The following is a 20,519-nucleotide window of genomic DNA, read 5'->3' on the forward strand; positions in this document are numbered from 1 at the left end:
CTTATACCACAACTATATTAAATACTACCAGATGAGAGAGAAAAAAAAAACAACTGCTGAAGTCCCCCTATCCAGGAAATATTCCCTTATATCACATATTTTAAAACAAGATAAGGATCCTACAAAGTGTTTATCATACAGACTAATTTCACTTTTAAATGTGAGCTACAAGATGTTTGTGTCCATTTTAGCTAACAGAATTAATCTACTTATCCCTAAACTAATTAACAATGATCAAACTGGGTTTATTTTAAATCCAGAAGTACAGGATACATACATTAATAGACTATGCAAATAAAAATAAAGAAGAACGTTCTATCATTAGTCTTGATTTAGACAAGGCTTTTGACTCGGTTAGTTTGTCGCACCTGTTTAAAACACTTAAAGTGTATAATTTCTCACCTGAGCTAATTGCATTAATTTCTAAGTTTTACAATAACTCTTCTGCTTATGTTAAAATATGTTCTTTTCTTTCTAGTTCCTTTAAATTACAAAAAGGCACAAAACAAAGCTGTTCATTATCACCTTTACTTTTTACATTAGCTATAGAATCCTTTACTAATAGAATTAGATCCAATAAGAACACTAATGACATCAAAATAAAAGATTTCAAACTAAAAATTCAAATCTTCTGATGGTATTTTACTAACAATATTAAATACAGAAAATTCATTAGCACATATAATTAGTTCTGACTCAGTTTGAAGTCACAAATTGGAACAATTCATTAAGGATATCCACATCTCCAAGCTAGTTGCTCAGCATAATGCATCCAATATTATCCAAGTTCAACTAACTCTGGGCAAAACCACAATCCAGATTGTAGCTTGCTACAGACCCTCAACCATGCCCCAGAATTCCCACTCCTCTATTCTTGATACACTGGAAAATATTAAGGTACAACCCAACACTCTAATAATGAGTGATTTCAACTACCCTACCATTAACTGGGAAAAAGTACAGTTTTGTACCTACCATAAATGTAGATGTTCGAAGATCCACATTGCTGCAGTCCTTACACTTGGGTAGTCCGCTGTCCTCGGTCGGCCCGAATATCAAAGTATTAGGCTGACGTCGGTCACGGCACTTAAGACTGACATCAGGACGTCAGGGTACAAATGCGCATGACCGACGTCATATCCTCAGTCTTTTCTTGCCCCAGATGTCAGAAGACCCTAAAAAGAAAGGTCAAAACCAAAAGACAGCAAAAACAACCAACCACCCTTGCACTAATCATATGTACAATATATACAATATCCACAATATTTACAACCCAAACCACACAACCGCCTCTAACTACAGAGGGGAAGGAGGGAGGGTAAATTGGACTGCAGCAATGTGGATCTTCGAACATCTACATTTATGGTAGGTACAAAACTGTACTATGTTCTTCATCTCACATTGCTGCAGTCCTTACACTTGGGTAGAATCCCAAAGCAGAGGTAAGGGAGGATGGCAAAACTATAAAGCAGTAGGAGCTGCCAAAATGCCCTGTAAAATTGCAGTGGCAAAACCAGCCCTAGATTTAGAGTAAAGTGGAAGGTGGTAATGCTTAGAGAAAGTATGCACTGAACTCCAAGTAGCTGCCTCCAAAATATCTTTAGTTGCCACCCCTTAAAAAGCTGTAGAAGTGGCAGTAGCCCTAGTGGAATGAGGCCTAATCCCAGCTGGAATCTCCTTACCATGATGGGAATAACAGAAAGCAATACAAAACCCAATCCACTTAGAAATAGTTTGTTTTGACACAGGCTTACCCTGAGAACCCAAAGCAAATGAAACAAATAACTGCTGAGACTGCCTGAACCCTTTAGTTCTGCTCAAATAATATCGCAACTGCCTGTGTATATCCAAAGTGTGCAAAATCTTTTCCCTTTATTTTGGGGTTTGCATAAAAAGTAGGCAAATGAATAGTTTGGTTTAAAGCCACACTAGAAACCACTTTAGGCATAAAGGAAGGATTAGTGCTAAAGATACCCTATCCTTATGGAAAATTAAGAAAGGCTCAACCGCCATAAGGGCCTGTAATTCAGAAACCCTTCTCGCAGAGGTAATGGCCAACAAAAAAGCAGTCTTCCATGATAAATATTTCAACTCGGCAGTAGCTGCAGGCTCAAAAGGTTGTAGAGTGAGTTTCTCCAACACAAAATTGAGATCCCAAGCAGGAGTAGGAGCTCTACGTGGGGGTCTTATATTCTTTGCCCCTCTAAGGAATTGCTTAAACAAAGGATGAGAAAACAGTGGTGGGTCACAGTCATAGTGAGCAGAAATTGCTGCAGCATGAACCTTAATAGAAGAGAAGGACAAACCTTTGTCCAGTAACTCAGTAAGATATTGAAGAGCCACACTTAAATTAGGCTTAGAAACATCAAATTCCTTTGCTGTACTCCAAAATAAAAATCTCTTCCATTTATCTGCGTACACTTTCCTTGTACTAGGCCTTCTGGCCTCCAAAATAACATTCAAAACTTGCTGTGGAAGCTGAGACCCTCCAGGGTTTAAAACAGAATATGCCAGGCTGTTAGGTGAAGAGAGTGAAGTTTGACATTGAGTAAATGACTGTTCTCTTGAGACAGCAGGTGTGGAATCGAAGGCAAAGGAGATGGAGGCTCCCGTACCAGACTTCTCAGTAATGGGTACCAGTGCTGTCGAGGCCAATCTGGAGCTATTAAAATCATCTTTGGCTTGTCCTGTCTGACCTTCAGGAGTACCTTTGGGAGGAGAGGCAGAGGTGGAAAGGCATACACATGAAGATTGCTCCAATTGAATGAAAGAGCATCCACTTTCCAAGCTGTGGGATGAAACCTTTTTGTGCAAAACTTTGGCAGCTGGTAGTTTAGTGGAGAAGCGAACAGATCTATGTCTGGAGTTCCCCATAACACTGTCAATTTCTGAAATACATGAGGAACCAATTTCCACTCGTGGGGATCCATAATTTGTCTGCTCAACACATCTGCTAAGGAGTTCTGTGCTCCCGGCAGAAACCTTGCCTGAAGATTTAGCTGTAAACTGAGAGCAGTCTCCCACAAAATCATTGCTTGTCTGCATAGAGGATAAGAATGTGTTCCCGCTTGCTTGTTGATGTACCACATGACAGTTGTGTTGTCTGTTAGAACCAACACCTGCCCTGGAAGAAGTAAATCCTTGAAAGCTATTAATGCAAATTGGACTGCTAACATCTCCTTCAAGTTGATATGTAGATGTTGAAGTCTGGCAGGCCACGTGTCTTGTACCCACTTTCCATTTAGATGAGCTCCCCAAGCTTTGTCTGAGGCATCTGTCGTTAGAATCTGACTCGCCTCTGGCCGGGTCACAGAGAGTCCCTTGTTTAGGTGACATTCCTGAGCCCACCACAAAAATTCCTTTTGAATGCAAGGTATTATCTGAATGACAGTGTCCATATCTTGGCAGTGCTGTGTCCATACATTTTTGAGATACCATTGTAGCTTCCTCATATGCAGTTTGGCATTGGGAAGCACCAGAATACAAGATGCCATGAACCCCAAGGCTTGAAGGACTGTCCTTGCAGTCAGCCTGGACTGATGAGACAATTGATGGAAGTAAAGAGAAAGATTCTTTTGTTTGTCCGGGGTCAAAAAGGCCATCTGGGATGCTGTATTCAGTCTCACACCCAGAAAGCACATGTCCCGAGAGGGTACTAGACTGGACTTTATTTCGTTCACAGAATACCCCAGGCATCTTAGCACTGCTATCACATATTGTAAATGATGAAGAAGTTCGTCCTTTCCTTGGGCCAGAATCAGGCAATCGTCCAAATAAGGATAGATCTGTATTCCTCTTAGCCTGAAGAAAGCTATCACTGGAGCCAGAACCTTCGTGAATACTCTGGGTGCAGTAGATAAGCCAAAGGGCAATGCAGAGAACTGATAATGAGAAGTCCCAGCCCGAAAACGCAGATACTTCCTGCAACTTAGCCTGATAGGAACATGAAGGTAAGCCTCCTTGAGATCCAGAGTCACCATCCAGTGATCTTTGCCCAGCAGAGGTAAAAGCTGTTGTAACGTCAACATTTTGAACTTGGGAATGTCCAGATAAGTGTTGAGGATAGATAAATCCAAAATTGGTCTCCACGTGTTCCCCTTCTTTGGTACTAGGAACAGGCGAGAATAAAATCCTAGGCCCACTTCTGGCAGAGGGACCGGTTGTATGGCCCCTATTTGAAGCAGCAGAGAAATTTGTTTGTGAGCCTCTGGTCTTTGCTGAGGAGGAACGTCCGGCATGCCTTTGAAAGGAGGCAAGGTATGGAAATAAAACTTGTAACCTTGGTGTATGATATCCAATACCCATCTGTCTTGGGTAATCAAACTCCAATTTTCCTTGAAGAGTGCCAACCTTCCTCCCAAAGGTGCTGCCAGGCAAGAAGGATCTGTCAGCTGAAAAGGTAGGTCATTGGGCCTGTTTACGAAAGGACTGGCCCCTGCCCTCACCCGAAGATTGTGCAGGTGAACTCCCTGTTCTAGGTCTGAAGGAGCTCTGAGCTCTGCCCCTACCACGTCTAGATCTACCCCTAGACTGTGAATCATAAGAAGGGTACGTCCACCCCTTAGCAGGCCAATTCCTACTAAACTTGGAGGCTGAACTTGCAAAAATCTTTAACAGCCTGCATAGACTTAGCCTTGTCTTCCATTTTCTTCAAGACTGACTCCACAGGTGAACCAAACAACACATCAGACTGCAAAGGAGCATCCAAAATCCTTGTCTTAACATGGTCAGATAAATTCTGATCCCTCAGCCAGGCGTGCCTGCGAAGAACTGACCCAGTGGCAGCCACCCTAGACGAGGCCTGTACAGCATCAAAACCACATTGTAAAGAATGCTTACCCACCTGTTCAGAGACATGTACCAAATCTTGTAATTCTTTACACTCAATGCCTTCCGCCAGAGCATCTACCTTAGACTTCAATTGAGAAAGAAGATAGTTTTGATATTTCAACATGTGAAACTGGCAATTCAAAGCCCTCATAGCTAAGGTGGAAGAAGTATAGACTTTCTTTCCCCATCTATCCAAAGCTCTGGCCTCTTTATCTGGAGGAACCGGATTTTTACAACAGAGGCCTTGACACCCTTAGGTCCCTGACTAACAGTTTCTGGGTCCGCCCTAGGACTCTTATAAAGATATTTATGAGCCTCAGGCACCCTGTAATACCTATCCGGTTTAACAGGAGCAGGAGGCAAAGAATCAGGATTAAGTGAAGCCTCTGCAAACACATCTTCCACAACATCCAGAACAGGTGGTATAGCCAAAGGCCTATGCTGGGGTAAAAGCAAAAATTCCCTAAGCCTTTTCCTGGAATCAGAGAAGTCCTGACCTTCCCACTTAAAATGTTCCCTCATGGAATGAAGAGTCTCTGAAAAAGAAAAATCCTCTGGAGGAGAAGCAGAAGGAGTCGAATCATCTGCATCAGAATCAGAATAAGGAGAGTACTCCTGCAAGTCTTCAGCCGAAGACTCTGAAACATCCGAAGCCTGCTCAAAACTCCCCAACTCTGGTTCCACCCTAAGCCTCTTATCAGGAGGAGGCAAAGAACCTCTAATCAAAGTAATTAAATCTTCTGCCATTTTAAGCATGTGCTTCTTGGGCACAGATCCTGTTGAACTAGGAGTGACACCAACAGAAGCTAAACCTGGCCTGCCTCTGGGAGAAGCCTTGGAAACAGAAGGAGAGGGCCTAACCACCCTAGGAAGGGAGGGGAGTACAGTAACTTGAGAAGCCCCTTCAGCCTGACCTGCCTCCTGAGAGGCCACATCCTGCAAAATCAAAGTCTCCCCCTGGGACTCCAGAGAAGCCTCCGGCGGAACCACCGGTTCCACTGACGCCTCTAAAGAACCGGCATCCGGTACGGATGACTCTTCTTGCCTGGGTTTAGCTGCTTTGTCTTTGCGCTTCTTCGAAGAAGCGGGCGTCGGAGCATCCGACGGCATATTATAATTGCACCGCTTCCCAAAGACCAACCTGGCACAATCTAACCTTCGCTTAATAGTGCGCTTATTGAACCTAGCACAAAAGCGACACCCAACAACGTCGTGCTCAGGCCCCAAACAAGGAATACACAAAGTATGATAATCCCTATGCGGTATCTGCTTCCCACAAGAAATACAGTTATTCACTTTTTCTGACATCCGGTAAACCACTGAGGCAAGAAAAAACTAAAATATTCCCCAACGGGGTACTTAGCCAACTTTGACTCGGTCTGAAACTCCGAATTCGAAAAATTTCAGAACGCCGAACGGCACTTGCAACGCTGCTTCTGCATCGGACCATGCGGCAAAAAAGACTGAGGATATGACGTCGGTCATGTGCATTTGTACCCTGACGTCCTGATGTCAGTCTTAAGCGCCGTGACCGACGTCAGCCTAATACTTTGATATTCGGGCCGACCGAGGACAGCGGACTACCCAAGTGTAAGGACTGCAGCAATGTGAGATGAAGAACATCTACTCATGTACCAACTCTTTTGCACAATGTTTTCTGGAAATCATCAGTTCCAATGCTTTGGATCAACTTATCCACACCCCCACCAGGGGCAGCAATATCCTAGACCTGGTCATCACCAACATGGGTGACCGGTGTTCCACACCAGAGGTCAGCTCCTCGTTGGTCAGATCCGACCACAAGCTAATCACCCTAGACATCCACATCCCGCTCCCACCCCCTATTAGGAAAACAACCGTAAAATATTTCTCCAAAGTCAACTTCATGCTTCTTAAGACAGAAGTGGCAAACTTCACAACACCCATGCAGATGGACAATAGAGGTACGACTGCTGAATCCTACACAAATGCACTTTATAAGCACAAACGAGTGCATGGATCATGCTATCCTCCAAAAAAAGGAAGCCAATCTGGTGGTCTTCTGCCATAAACAAACTCTACAACAGAAGAAAGAAACTGTTGCAAAAAAGAGTAAAATCCCATGAATGGAGGAGCTCCCTGGTCAGCCTCAGTAAGAAGCTGCGATCCCTGATAAAATCCTCCAAAGCGAGTTATGAAAACAAAATCGCCACTGATTCTAAAGACAACCACAAAGCATTCTATAGCTATGTCAAGAATCTCAATGGCAACACTCAGATCTGCTCTGAGTTACAGCACAATAACACTAAATATACAGAACCAAGTGATATTGCCAACATCCTGGCAGATAGGTTCAGTGCTAACTTTACCTCCCTTTCACTGCTAACTTTACCTCCCTTTCACCCCCTAAAGAGCCCATCTTTATACCGGAAGAATGCAAAGTGCCTGTAATCACGGCTGTACAGGTAAAAACTTCACTCTCCAAAGCCAAGAACACAGCATCCATGGGACCTGACAACATCCCAGGCTGCCTTCTACATGAACTACAGAATGAACTGGCACCCCACCTAAGTACCATGTTCAATCATAGCCTCACCTCAGGCTTTGTGCCCATTGAATGGTGCACCGCGACCCACTCCACAAAGGGGAGGCCACAACAGACCCCGGGAACTACCGCCCCATTAGCCTGACGAGCCTCTTCTGCAAGGCCATGGAACGTATCATCAAGGAACTCATAAACAAAGACATTGGAGATCACCAAACTCTGGACCCCACACAGTTTGGGTTTGTAAAAGGCAGATCATGTCTCCTAAACCTGATAGACTTCTTTGAAATAGTCACCAAAGCCATAGATGAGGGTAAGGTGGTTCACACAGCCTATCTAGATCTCGCCGAGGCGTTCAACACCATCCCCCACTCTGGAATTATAGATAAACTCACTAAACTAGGTATAAATCCCTATGTCACAAGATGGGTTGCCAACTGGCTTACTGACAGAACCCACACCGTGAAAGTAGCAAACTCTAAATCAGACTTCAGACCAGTGACAAGTGGAGTACCACAGGGTTCAGTCCTGGGTCCTCTCCTGTTTGGTATCTACTTCTATGAAGTACAGGCTAACACAGAAGGTCTTTGGCAAACTAAATTTGCAGATGACTGCAAACTAGGCACCATAATTGAAACTCCTAATGATGTGGACATCCTACAAAAGGGCCTCACTGAGACAGATGCCTGGTGTCAAAGACATGGTCTCAAGCTCAATGCCAAAAAGTGCATTGTCATCCACTTTGGTAAAAACTCTGTGCACCCATGAACTACCACATAGGCGGTAGTCTACTTAACACCGAAAGTGTGATAACAGACCTTGGGACACAGGTGGACAGTAGCCTCTCCTTTGATAATCACATCGCCACAGTGGTCAGGAAATGCATCTATGTGGCACATCTCATCACAAAAGGTTTCTCATCCAGAAAAAAAGAGGTCATTGTTCCTCTCTACTCATCACTCATTAGACCCATTAAAGAGTACAACGCTCCTTTTGGTATGTACCTCACAAGACATCTACAACAACTGGAAAGGCCGCAAAAATACCTCACAAAGAGGATTACTCACCTCAAACAGATGCCTTACGCAGACCGTCTCAAAAAACTCCAGCTTTACTCCGTCGCATATCGCCTACTCAGAGGCGATCTCTGCCTAACATACAAAGCTATGTCAAACCTAGAGCTGTTGGACATGCTCCACTTAAAGAAATCCCAATCCCTCCAAGCGACACGCTCTAGGGACCTAAACCTTGTCACCACAATAAACAGAACATGCTGGAGAGATAGATTCCTGTCCCAGAGACTTCCCATACTCTGGAACAGCCTACCTATCTTTGTCAAACAGAGCTCCTCATTAACACTATTCAAGAAAAATCTTGATGATTGGATGGGTAATAGGAAATTCACCCCGGGGATCACATCTGTGGTTCTGCTTGACAGGGGCACAGGAAAATAATTTTCTTGGGCGGCGAAAGCCAGGGTACCTTTTTGGCTAGGCTTGTATAGGCCCTAGGGCCAATAGCCTAGTACCTACCTATGAACCTATGAACAAATTCTTCTTTACCATGGAAGAATGATTGATTTAGTACTGCGGTAGAGCATCAATTATCCGAATGTCAGTTATCTGAAATGTCAATTATTTGAATACAGCCTTCCTAACAGTTCCATTGTTTCATCTGTATGTGGGCCCTAAGTCATGGAATTTAACATTTTTTAAGGCTATCTCTAAGAGATAGAGACAGCCTTGAGTGGGCAGAGCTTCCTGTCTGCTTAATTCCAGTTATGACATCCCCTGGAGTAGTGCTTGGTAGTTTAAGCCCTATATGGAAAAATTTAGTGGCACTGACTTGTTTGACAGCTTACTGTGGCATGTTGCCACGTAGATGGTACAAAATTACTGATGTTTAAAACAAGAATGTGCTTTTTTGTAAGTGTAGAATATTGACATGTCAGTAACACATGCAAAATAGGCTGATGTTTTCATTTGAGGTATTGGTTGTTTTCTTGTAACTTACACCATTCCTTTTTTGAAGTAATAGCCATTCGTCGCACTCAGCTTCAGAGACTGAACTATAATATGGCCTGTCTGATACCTAGTTCTTTATTCTTGAAATATGACTTTGGGATGAGAATTATTTTTGTTTTTGTTTTGTTTTGATTTTCAAGTTTTGAAGTACTTAAATGGTTCTGTTCAAAGCTGTTACAGTAATATGCAGTCCCCAAAATGTACAGCATAATCTCCCTCAATTTGGAACAAATGGACAAAACTGTGGCATGACTACTAAACGCTTGCTAACAACTTCAACATGGAAGCTCAGAGTATGATTAGTAACTGTTTATTTATGTGCAAAAAATGCTGACCTGATGACTTTTTATTTAGTAATTTTTTTTTTTTTTTTACCATGGATATCACTTTAAAAAATAACATTAAACATCTGTATCAGAGCCCTTCAGCATAGAAATTATTGGGATCAGTCATTTAAAAATACAGAGCACTTGATTTTACAAACTCTGCTAGAACTAATAATTCAGTTTTAGCAACCATAACCTGGAACATTTTCTTGTTAAATACCTGAAAGTCACAGCTACTACAAATTTAAGATAAGCAAACATTTTACCAGTGACTATACTTACTGTTTAGCTGCTTACAACAGAAACAGTGAGAACGAAAAGCTCAGCACAGTAAAATGCATTTTAGCAGTAAAATATACAGTTTTTTTAATTTGGTTCAGTTATATATTTGACTATCCAAACAGTTTGATTATCCAAACTACCCTAGGTCCCAACTAATTTGGATTATCGACTCTCTACTGCATCTCCACAAAAAATAATGAAAAAGATAAATAATATTTTACTTACATTTTTTTGGCATCCTAATAAACTAAGGGTTTCCTTTGATTGACACAGAAAAGGTTGGGAAAATGGTGGAACAGTATTCCCTGATATTCAATCATATGCTACTTCAACAATTGTAAAAGTTATAGCTTTGTGGATACATTCATCTTATGATTCAAAATGGAAACAAATACATCAAGAAATAGTAGTAGTAAATAATAAATATATCACAACCAGTCATATACAAATAGTCCCTAATAGTTTTATCTGGTTATTAAAGGATTTTTGCATAAATGGAATTACACCCTCTTCTCACATTCCCTATTTAAATAACATAATTTCTTCTTTCCAAAAGTTCACATATTCTAACCAATGTAATACAGACTTAATATTTTCTGTTTCCAATTGCAGCTACAAATGACTGCTTAGACACTCAACTTCAAAAAATGCAAGTACTGAAACTATGATGATGTGAGGTATTGCCAGTTATAGCAGGAGAAGTAGGGCTGTGGATATGCAACATTTGTCAGCATAGCTAGCTGGAGTTTTGTAAAGAATTGCATGTCATTTATATAACAAAATCTTTTGTACAGGTGCTCATGTTGAAAATGTATTCGTAAAGCTGCTTGTGTACCAACAGTGGGTCTTGCTGGACAGAAAAGAAATACACCTATATGTCAGACTGGATTCACTATGCAATCTCGAAATACTGAAATGTCGAATTTCAGAATTTCAAAACTGAATAGTTGAAAAACCACATACAAGAAAACCCACAATCACGAATACAACAATCGCGACCATTCAAACACACACAAACCAGGTCATAATCACGCACGCACATATACTTACCTAACTAAACAAACATAACAACACACACAAACACACTTAACCTACCTATAAGTAGGGGGGCAAGCCCCCTGCACCCCCCAATTATATATTCTAACTCTGAGGTCGCACTAAACACACAAACTCACAACAAACATCATCGCACACACTCACACACACTAAAATCCCTACCCATTATCCTCAGACACACAACACTTACCTGAAACCCCAGATAAATCCACAAACCGCACCACACGACATGAACGTGACACCACGATAGCGGCGGATTCGACATTTCCGGATTCGGCATAGTGTAGTTTCAGTTAACTGCACTTTCCACTATTCGGTCTCGATGTACTGAATTTCAACATTTCAGTACATCGAGATTGTCTAGTGTATCCATCAGACTATACTGTAACTGTTGAAATGAATAGATTGCAGCAGAGGGTATTGGAAGAGAAGAGGTTACTCTCATTCCAGCTAACTTTCAAAAACAGTCTAAAATTAAATTACATCATTTAGACAATAAAGATTGTATATTATAGTTCTGACTGCAGCCAGAGACAAAATATCTGTGAAAACCTGGACTAGGAATCATACTGTATTGTCCTTAGGGGTGAATTCCTTGCTACCCTGGAAGAGTGGACGTTTTTGAAATAATTTTTGCTTCCAGATGCTATAATACATCTTAGCAAAGCTCCAAGTTTGTGTAGTATGACACATACAAGCTAGATTCTGGTTCAGTTTCTAATAAATGGGGTAGTATGTGAGCCATAGTCAGTCGACCAGATGTATGTGATATCGTTCTGTAATCCAGTGCTGAAATGATGTTTTAATACTAGATAAGTCTCAGGGTAGTCAGTTTTTGAAAACTGACAAAGAAGGACCACTCACCTACATCATCTTGCCTTGCTACAGTAAGTGAATTAGGGAACAGTAATTCTTCAGTCAGGAAAATAGTTAAGGATTGTTTTTCTGTATCTGTGTGAACCTTTCCATCAATGTTATTTTCAATATTTCCTGTGAACAGTAATTCTCCAGTCAGGAAAATGAAGTGAGATTAGTTAAGGATTGCTTTTCTGTATCTGTGTGAACCTTTCCATCTATGTTATTTTCAATATTTCCTGTGATTGAAACTCTGGTGTTTATTGTAAATAGATATTTGGTATTTTCATGTTCCTTTACTACTTATTATTAAATATATTCATTGTGGCTGATCTTTTACAGAATATTCAGAGTACTTATATTTATTTGGTAACACTTTGGCTGCTCCTGAAAGCCTTGTTGCATTGGAGAAATACTAACATTTGTATTAGTATTAATTTTGCTCAGTAAAATTTGGTACCCTTGTAAGAGCCTTAGAGTCGCTGACTTTGGAGTGTTTTGGTGGCAGTAGCTACCTTATAGTCTAGGCATGGGCAGTATAGCTGGTAAAACTGTGCCAACCTCTCCCAGGAGCATGTGCGAAAATCAAATCTTAAACAGTGTGTGTGTGTGCGTCAGCTACTTAGAGCAGGGACAGAGAGCACTGGTTTCACAGACAGGGCTGTGGAGGACTTGGCTTGAAACATTCGGCTGAGGACTGAACTCTACAGCTGTGGTCAGTGTGGAATCTTATTTGGGGTCTGGTGAGAGAGAGAGAGAAACCCAGCCCCAAGACAGGAGTGTGTTTGCTTGGTGCAGAGAGCTGCATCTGAAAATACTGTATCTATTTTTGTTCCAAGTGAATGTACCTCACTGGTGTCAATGGTGGGGATCAAGGGTCCTTGATTACTGGCCCAGAGGAGGTACGTCATAGAAAAAACAAAGTAACTTAATTTATTGGCATCAATTCTTAAATGGTACTGATATATATATATATATATATATATATATATATATCTATACTGTTGAATGTTTAAGGTCCATATACAATCAAGACTGTGAAAATTAGTTAATTTTACAAATATTTAGAGACATTGTGAACACAGGGATAAATACGATATTTAACCTAGATGAGAAATGGTTCCTTAAATTATTGGAATTCTTAATGAATATCAATAATAATGCAATGAAAAATAAATCATATTAGTCACAAATTTATAAAACCTGTAAGTTAGATTCGGAGTCGGCATGTCCTCCCTGCGGTTGACTGAACTTTCAAGACATGTAGGTAGGTACGCAAGTATTGGCGTGCCTTCTGTGAAGGTTGGGCGCCAGGCTGGCAACTCAACACTGTAAAAATCCACTGCCAATCAAAAAGCAGTCCGGAGATCCAGTGTGGCGACCCCTAACCGTGAAAAGCCGAAAGACTTTTTAGATAAATCCTATTGGAATTACTCCTCAAAAATGAATAATCAAGACTTCTCTGAAGAATGCAAGAAAATAATATTAAAATCTAAAGATAAAACCACTTCATTATATTGGAAAAATGTTACTTGGAAATTACATAGAGCTTTTGATACTCCTAACAAAATTACAATTATATTTAAATTAAACAGAATTAAATGCTGCAAATGTGTTCTGAAACAGTAGCTGACTGGATGCATATGCTACATGAATGTGAAGTCATCTCCCCTTTTTGGAAAGAAATTAATAACTTTATTCAAGCTCTATGGTCAAATAGATGTAATATTTCTAAATCTTTAGTTTTATTTAGTGCTCTATTTCCTGAGATAATTTCAAAAACCCAAGTGTCTCTTTTCTGGTCTATTCTTGTTATAGCCAGAAAAGTAATAGTTACAAATAGGAAAAGTAAAGTTATCCCCCACCAAGTGTTGAATTTATTTGTAAGGCAAAAATAATTTGTAGTAGTGAACTGCATACTATAAAGATGAGAACTTCTAATATTACTCATTTCTATAAATCTTGGCTTAAACGTAAAGACTTGATTGAAAAATATTAATTTTTGTTATGTATAACTTTGATGCACTGATCAGCTGTGGACCTATGTAAATAGTTATTTGTTTTATAATTAATTTGTTTATTATTTTAAAAACAAAATAAAAAAATATATAGTACACTGGCCAGGACAGAAAAAAAAAAGAAGAAACTGCAGAAAAAATGTTTATACATTCACAATTATTCAGAGCAATTAATCTTCTCATCCCTATTAGAAAGCATATGAGTGGCATTAACTAAATGTTTAGCAGCAGTAGGATTAACTACAGCTAAAGCCGCTGGGTCAGGTTTGGGAAGACTGTATAAAAATTTAAGAGACTGAGGAACTTTATACATCCTATCTGCTTTTATAGGGGAAACTGGCTGACAGGAAAACTACAAGCAGTCACACACATCCTCCAAAGCTGACAGAACTATAGGAATGGGTGAAGGTTTTGAAAATTGTTTCTGTAACACCTCATAGCATTTCTTGAGGGAATGAGAAACCTTAGTGCTCTTCCATACAAAACACTAGCACATTCTGGAAAAAGTGTTAAACAAAGGGAAACTTCCACAGGGAGTCTACATTAGAAATCTGAAGAGAAAACACTGTATCTGTCCCTTCATCTTCCTGTACAGATTCAGAAGCTTGAATTACTTCAAGAAAAGTAGCAGCCCTCTTGCTTTTTCCAGAAGCTACTTTATAAGAAGAATCAATAGCCTGAATTAAACCCTGTGCCAGAACCAGTAAACTACTCCTGCATAAGGAAATGAGAGAGGAAGTAGACACATGCTTACTTTTCTGTTTCTTTTCAACAGAAATAATGAGGCCAGCAGTGTAATTAATGGCAGCAGCAGCTTTCCCAGGGATGGTCAAAGCATTCAGCCAAAAAAAGGGAAAGCCCTCCCTGTTTCCTCTCCCAGGACTGACAAGACTAGCTCTGACTTGCCCACTGAGGGGACCCTAACAGCTGCAGAGGGCATGGCTAACCCCCAGAGGGATCCCGGAGTCATCGACCTAAAGCTCAAGGAAATTGCTAGCCTGCTGTGGTGGCAAAGGCTGTTTGCTTAACTTTTTCCTTTTTGGCTGAAGAAGGACTGACTGTGGGACTGACAGTTTGACCCATGGTCAAGACAAACATGGTGCCTCTTTCTCGAGGAAAACAAGTCTTTGAAAGTCACTTTTTCACATAAAACACATTAAAAAGCACTTTAAAACACTTTGCCTGCCCCAGAAAGTAGAATAAACATTCTCCACAGAAAAAATGCTTTTCAGTTACTTTAAATAACTTTTAGACTGAGAAAAAGTGTGTGCTCTTCTTTAAAAGTACAGTACAGTCCAATGACAGTCGGTTAAAACACAAACTCCTAACTTTAAAAATCTTTCCTGAACAGGAAAGTGTTATAAAATAAAAAAAATTCTTTAAAACAGCCAAGCCAGTCTTTTTATTCACCTCAACTTGATCTGACTGATGTTTTGGGAGTGTGTTAGGTGTCCCGCAGCTTTGAAAGCTGGACGGCTGTTATATCCTATGCAGGATATAACCTATATAGCTATGTCTAAAGCAGCAGTGATCAATATGGTGATCATCCCCAATTTCTCTTTCTATCCTTTTATGGCCAATACATGTTTTCTCTTAACAGTCAAGAAACTGCAATGGTACAAGGGCCTCACAACTAAGAATTACTTTTGTAGTATCCATAAATTCTGCATCAAGGTTCTGTGCTACTAACATTATGTTTCTTGTTCTTTCTAGCATCTGTAGACATTCTGGGTCTGTATTAGATTGTCAAAATGGCATTACAGTGAATGCCACTTCAACGACACAAAGAGCGAAATGGTAAAACAGTGAAACCCCAGTTCACCAATTTTTTTTTCTAGGGGAAAAATTGGTAGACCAACAAGACAAAACATACCCACAGCCTCCCCTAACTAAATATGCCAACTCCGAGCGAGAGCGCACTACAGTGGGGAAAAGGGCAATCTCACGGCTCAGGCCAAGCGATTTTTTTCCCTAAGAAAAAAATCTCTGACCTGAGCTTTCGCTTTTTAAGCATTTCGATCTTTATGTGTCATCAAAATGGCATTCACTGTAATGCTGTTTTGACAATCTAATATAAACCCGCAATTCCTAATTAGATATACTTCACATTATACCATTTCCTAAAATGCTTGAACAGAGCAAAACTGCTTAACAGTGTAGAAAACCAAATCACATCTGTGCCCATCTTCCCTTCTGTTTGCATTAAATTGGACATTCTAGGTCAAAAAATTATTAGATAACTGTATCAGTGCACTTCAGAAGGAATATAAGTGCCAGAGAAGAAAAACCATTGCAGATAGGCCAGTTAGGTTCAATAGTTTTAAAACATTAACTACCATTGGGAAAATAGGGCAATTAGGTTCAATAGTTTTAAAACATTAACCAATGTTGGGAAAAAGCTAACCAGTCAGGGTGCCTCCCCACTCGCCACACAGACACACACACAGACACACACACCGACATGCATATGCTCACTCGGGCTCACACACACACACACACACACACACACACATATATACTACAGCTTTAATGTTACAAGATCATCATGCCTTTACTTGTAATAGATAAAAACATACACAAATATCAAAAGTAAGTAATGTCAAGTGTTTTTTGTTAACATGAACAGTGGCAAGCAGAACAGGACATCCATTTAAAGAACTAAATTAATAGTTTTACTGCTTTACAGCACCATAAAAACAGGTTTCTTGTGCTCCTTACATTGCTTTTCAAACTTCAGTAGCCTGATGTTCTTTGGCTTTGCAACTTGTTTGTCTTTTCGGCTTTTCCAGGTTAGGGGTTGCCACAGTGGAACTCCGGTCTGCTAATGATTGGCAGTAGATTTTTTTTTATGGTGCTGAGTTGCCAGCCTGACACCCAACCTTCAATGAAGGCACGCACATTCATGCATGTCTTTCGAACGTCACTCGACCGCGGGGAGGACATGCAGACTCCACACAGAAGGCACTCCAGCCGAGAATCGAACAGAACCACCTCTTGCTGTGAGGCAACAACGCTACCGCTACACCAATTAGAACAAAACAGAAAAATAAAAACAAGCTTAATAGATCCTTACCTGTAGCCCAAATGAAACCTCCTAACATGGCAAAAGGCCAAAACTGTGGAGAATGAAGGATAATATTTGCAATCAATGAAACAAGCCAAATAGCAGCACACAGAATCCACTGGAAAAACATTCCTGAAAAACAAAAAACAACAATATTTAATTAAAAGTATGTGACTATAACAAGCCATTATGTGCCTTCCTATTTATGAAAGTCAACATGTACTTTTCTGTATGAAATACAGTCGCGTTTGAGTAGATTCACTGTTGCAGTAAAGACTCTTTGGATTCCTGCCTACAAAAGTCTGATGGCTGGCCCATATACCAGAGTTCATCTGCATCTCCTCCAGGCCTAGCAAACTCCTCCACCTACCGATGTCAAGGCATCTACGATATAGAGAGACATGGGCCGGCACCTTCTTCAGGCCTTTTTGCCACAGCAGGTTCAGGATTTGCTCCTAGAAGCCACAGCATGACCCACTCAAAGATGAATTGTCCCAAGGAGAATAATGCAGCCAGAAGCTTACCTCACAGAGTAAATATACCTGATCTGGAGGAAGACCGCAACTAGAAAGTGGAAGAACATAGTCTGAGTACCCACACCAACCTAAAGATGTGTCATGGATAAAGGGAAAGGAGAAAAGGAAAGTACAGTTGTGTACACTTACCATAAATGTAGATGTTCGAGTGTATTCACTGTTGCAGTCATCACATGTGGGTTATCTGCCTGCAGGTAGCCCTCAGCCGATCTGAATACCAGAGTCTTTGGATTTCTGCGTCGGATGCTGTCGCTTCTTCCATGACGTCAGGTCGTCAGGGGTATAAAACATGCAGCCGACGCCATTACATCAGTTTTTCTTGCCCCAGATGTCAGGTGCCCCCACAATAGGAAGCAATTATATGGTATGGAACACCCCCAGCAAAAAGAAAATACACATGATATAATATATGCCAAACAAGAAAGAAAGGTTGAGCCAAGAGAAGTCAGGGGGCTGGAGGGAGGGTAACCAGGACTGCAACAGTGAATACACTCGAACATCTACATCTAAGTGTAAAAAACTGTACTATGTTCTTTGTGTTTCACTGTTGCAGTCATCACATTTGGGTTGATTCCCAAAGCTAGGGAAGGGTGGAGGCATTTAAAGAGCATTAGGGCTAGCAATCAGGCCCTATAAGACTGCCGGGGCAAATCTAGCTCTGGATTTAGAAAAGATAGGCAGATGGTAATGCTTGGAGAAAGTATATACAGAGCTCCAGGTAGCAGCTTCCAGGATGTCCCTGGTAGGGACTCCTCTGAGAAATGCTGCAGAGGTAGATGCAGCCCTGGTGAAATGAGATCTTATCCCCTGTGAGATAGGTTTTCCATGGTGCTTGTAGCAGAAATGGATGCAATCGGCTATATATCTGGAAATTGTTTGCTTTGAAATGGCCTTCCCCTCTGCCCCTGCAGCAAAGCTAACTAGCAGCTGGTCAGATTTTCTGAGAGGCTCAGTTCTGTCCAAATAGAATCTAAGCAGTCTGTGCACATCCAGAGAATGCAGTATCCTTTCCCCCTTATTTTGAGGATTAGGGAAAAAAGTAGTTAAATGAATGGACTGGTTTAGAGCCACACTAGACACCACCTTTGGCATACAGGATGGATTATTCCTGTGGGAAACCCTGTCCGCATGGAAGATAATGAAGGGTTCCACTGCCATGAGGGCCTGCAGTTCAGACACTCTTCTTTCTGAAGTGATGGCTAGAAGTAAGGCTGTTTTCCAAGAAAGGAATTTCAACTCTGCTGTAGCAGCTGGTTCAAGGGGGGGGGGGTGAGTTTTTCCAATACAAAGTTAAGGTCCCAGGCTGGAGTGGGAGCTTTCCTGGGGGGGGGTGTTAAATTTTTGGCCCCTCTAAGGAATTGTTTTAGCAGGGGATGAGAGAAGAGGGGTGGCTCAGTATTGTAATGTGCTGAAATGGCAGAGGCATGAATCTTAATTGAAGAGAAAGATAGGCCCTTGTGGAGCATTTCTGTTAAATAATCTAGAATATGAGGTAAGCTGGGCACCGTTGTGCCCATCCCCTGAGCCTGACTCCAGAAACAGTATCTTTTCCACTTTTCTGAACAGGATTTTCTAGTACTAGGCCTCCTTGCCTCAAGAATGACATCCAGCACCTGCTTACTGAGGTGTTGCTAGAGGTGAGCTCAGGGAATTAGCCAGGCTGAAAGGTTCAGGGTTTGAAGCTGAGGATGCAGAATCTGGCCTGCCTGCTGGGACAGCAGGGAAAGGGTCTGAGGCAGGTGCCATGGTTGCAGCACTGTCAGGCTGCGCAAAAGGGGGTACCAGTGCTGGCGTGGCCAGTCTGGGGCAATCAGTATTGCCCTTGGCTTGTCCTGTTTGATCTTTAATAGAACCTTCGAGAGGAGAGGCAGAGGGGAAAAGGCATAAATTGAGAGGCTTTCCCAGGTAAAGGACAGGGCATCCACTTTCCAAGCTTGACTGTGGGGAGTTCTGGTGCAGAATTTGTTCAGTTGGTGGTTGTGAGGGGAGGCAAACAGGTCTATCTCTGGAGTCCCCCATTTGTTCCTCAAGAGCTTGAATATTTTGGGTTCCAGTTTCCATTCGTGTGGGTAAATGACATTTCTGCTTAAGTCGTCTGCCAGTGAATTTAATTTGCCTGGCAGGAATTGAACTTGTAGGTTCACTTGGTAGCTCAAGGCTGTGTTCCATAGAGCCATGGTTAGTCTGCAGAGTGGATAGGAATGGGTTCCCCCCTGCTTGTTTATGTACCACATAACTGTGGTGTTGTCTGTCTTTACCAATAGTTGTCCTGGAAGAATAAGGGCTTTGAAGGCTGCCAGAGCATTCTGTACAGCTAACATTTCTTTTTGATTGATATGTAAATGCATCTGTTTTGGGTTCCATTTGCCCTGAATGCACTGCCCTGCCATGTGAGCCCCCTATGCATAGTCTGATGCATCTCTTAGGGTTTGGGCAGCAGGGGGTAGAGAGAAAGGGAGTCCCTTGTTGTGGAAGCAGGCCTCTGCCCACCAAAGGAACTCTGCCCTTAGACAAGGAATGACAGGAATCACTGTTTCCAGGTCCTGAGAATGTTGACACCATAGACTTTTTAGACACCATTGCAGCTTCGTCATATGCAGTCTTGCATATGGAATTAACAGAATGCAAGAGGCCATGAACCCCAGGGCTTGCAGGATTTTCCTTGCAGATAGCTGGGTTTTTGTGACCAGTAGGTTGAAGTAGGTTGTCAAATAAACTTGTTTCTCCAGGGTGAGGAATGCCATCTGGGAAGTTGTGTTCAAGCTTGCTGTTGGCAGGGTACTAGGTGTGATTTCTTCTCGTTGGTGGTGTACCCCAGTGAGGTTAGAAGTCTCTTTACAAATGCCATGTGTTGTAATAGCAAGTCCTGACTTTCTGCCTGAATCAGGCAATCGTCCAAGTATGGGTAAATCTGAATATTTCTCTGACTGCAAAATGCAATGGCTGGAGCTAGGCACTTTTTGAATATCCCAGGTGTAGATAAGCCAAAGGGAAGTACAGAAAA

At 41.4% G+C, this 20,519-nt stretch overlaps 1 protein-coding gene across 1 annotated transcript in view; it reads right to left on the reverse strand.

Annotated features, from left to right (window-relative positions):
• The window catches only part of TMEM144 (transmembrane protein 144), an 817,557-nt gene that overhangs the window by 657,764 nt on the left and 139,274 nt on the right, over positions 1–20,519 (reverse strand). Inside the window, exon 3 of the mRNA XM_044062452.1 lies at positions 16,989–17,111. Within this exon, the coding sequence (XP_043918387.1) occupies positions 16,989–17,111 (123 nt within the window). The remainder of the gene's footprint in view (positions 1–16,988; positions 17,112–20,519) is intronic.

This window comes from Protopterus annectens, chromosome 2.part1 (genome assembly GCF_019279795.1).
Source record: "Protopterus annectens isolate FY-2018-M chromosome 2.part1, PAN1.0, whole genome shotgun sequence".
NCBI classification, from domain to species: Eukaryota; Metazoa; Chordata; order Ceratodontiformes; family Protopteridae; genus Protopterus; species Protopterus annectens.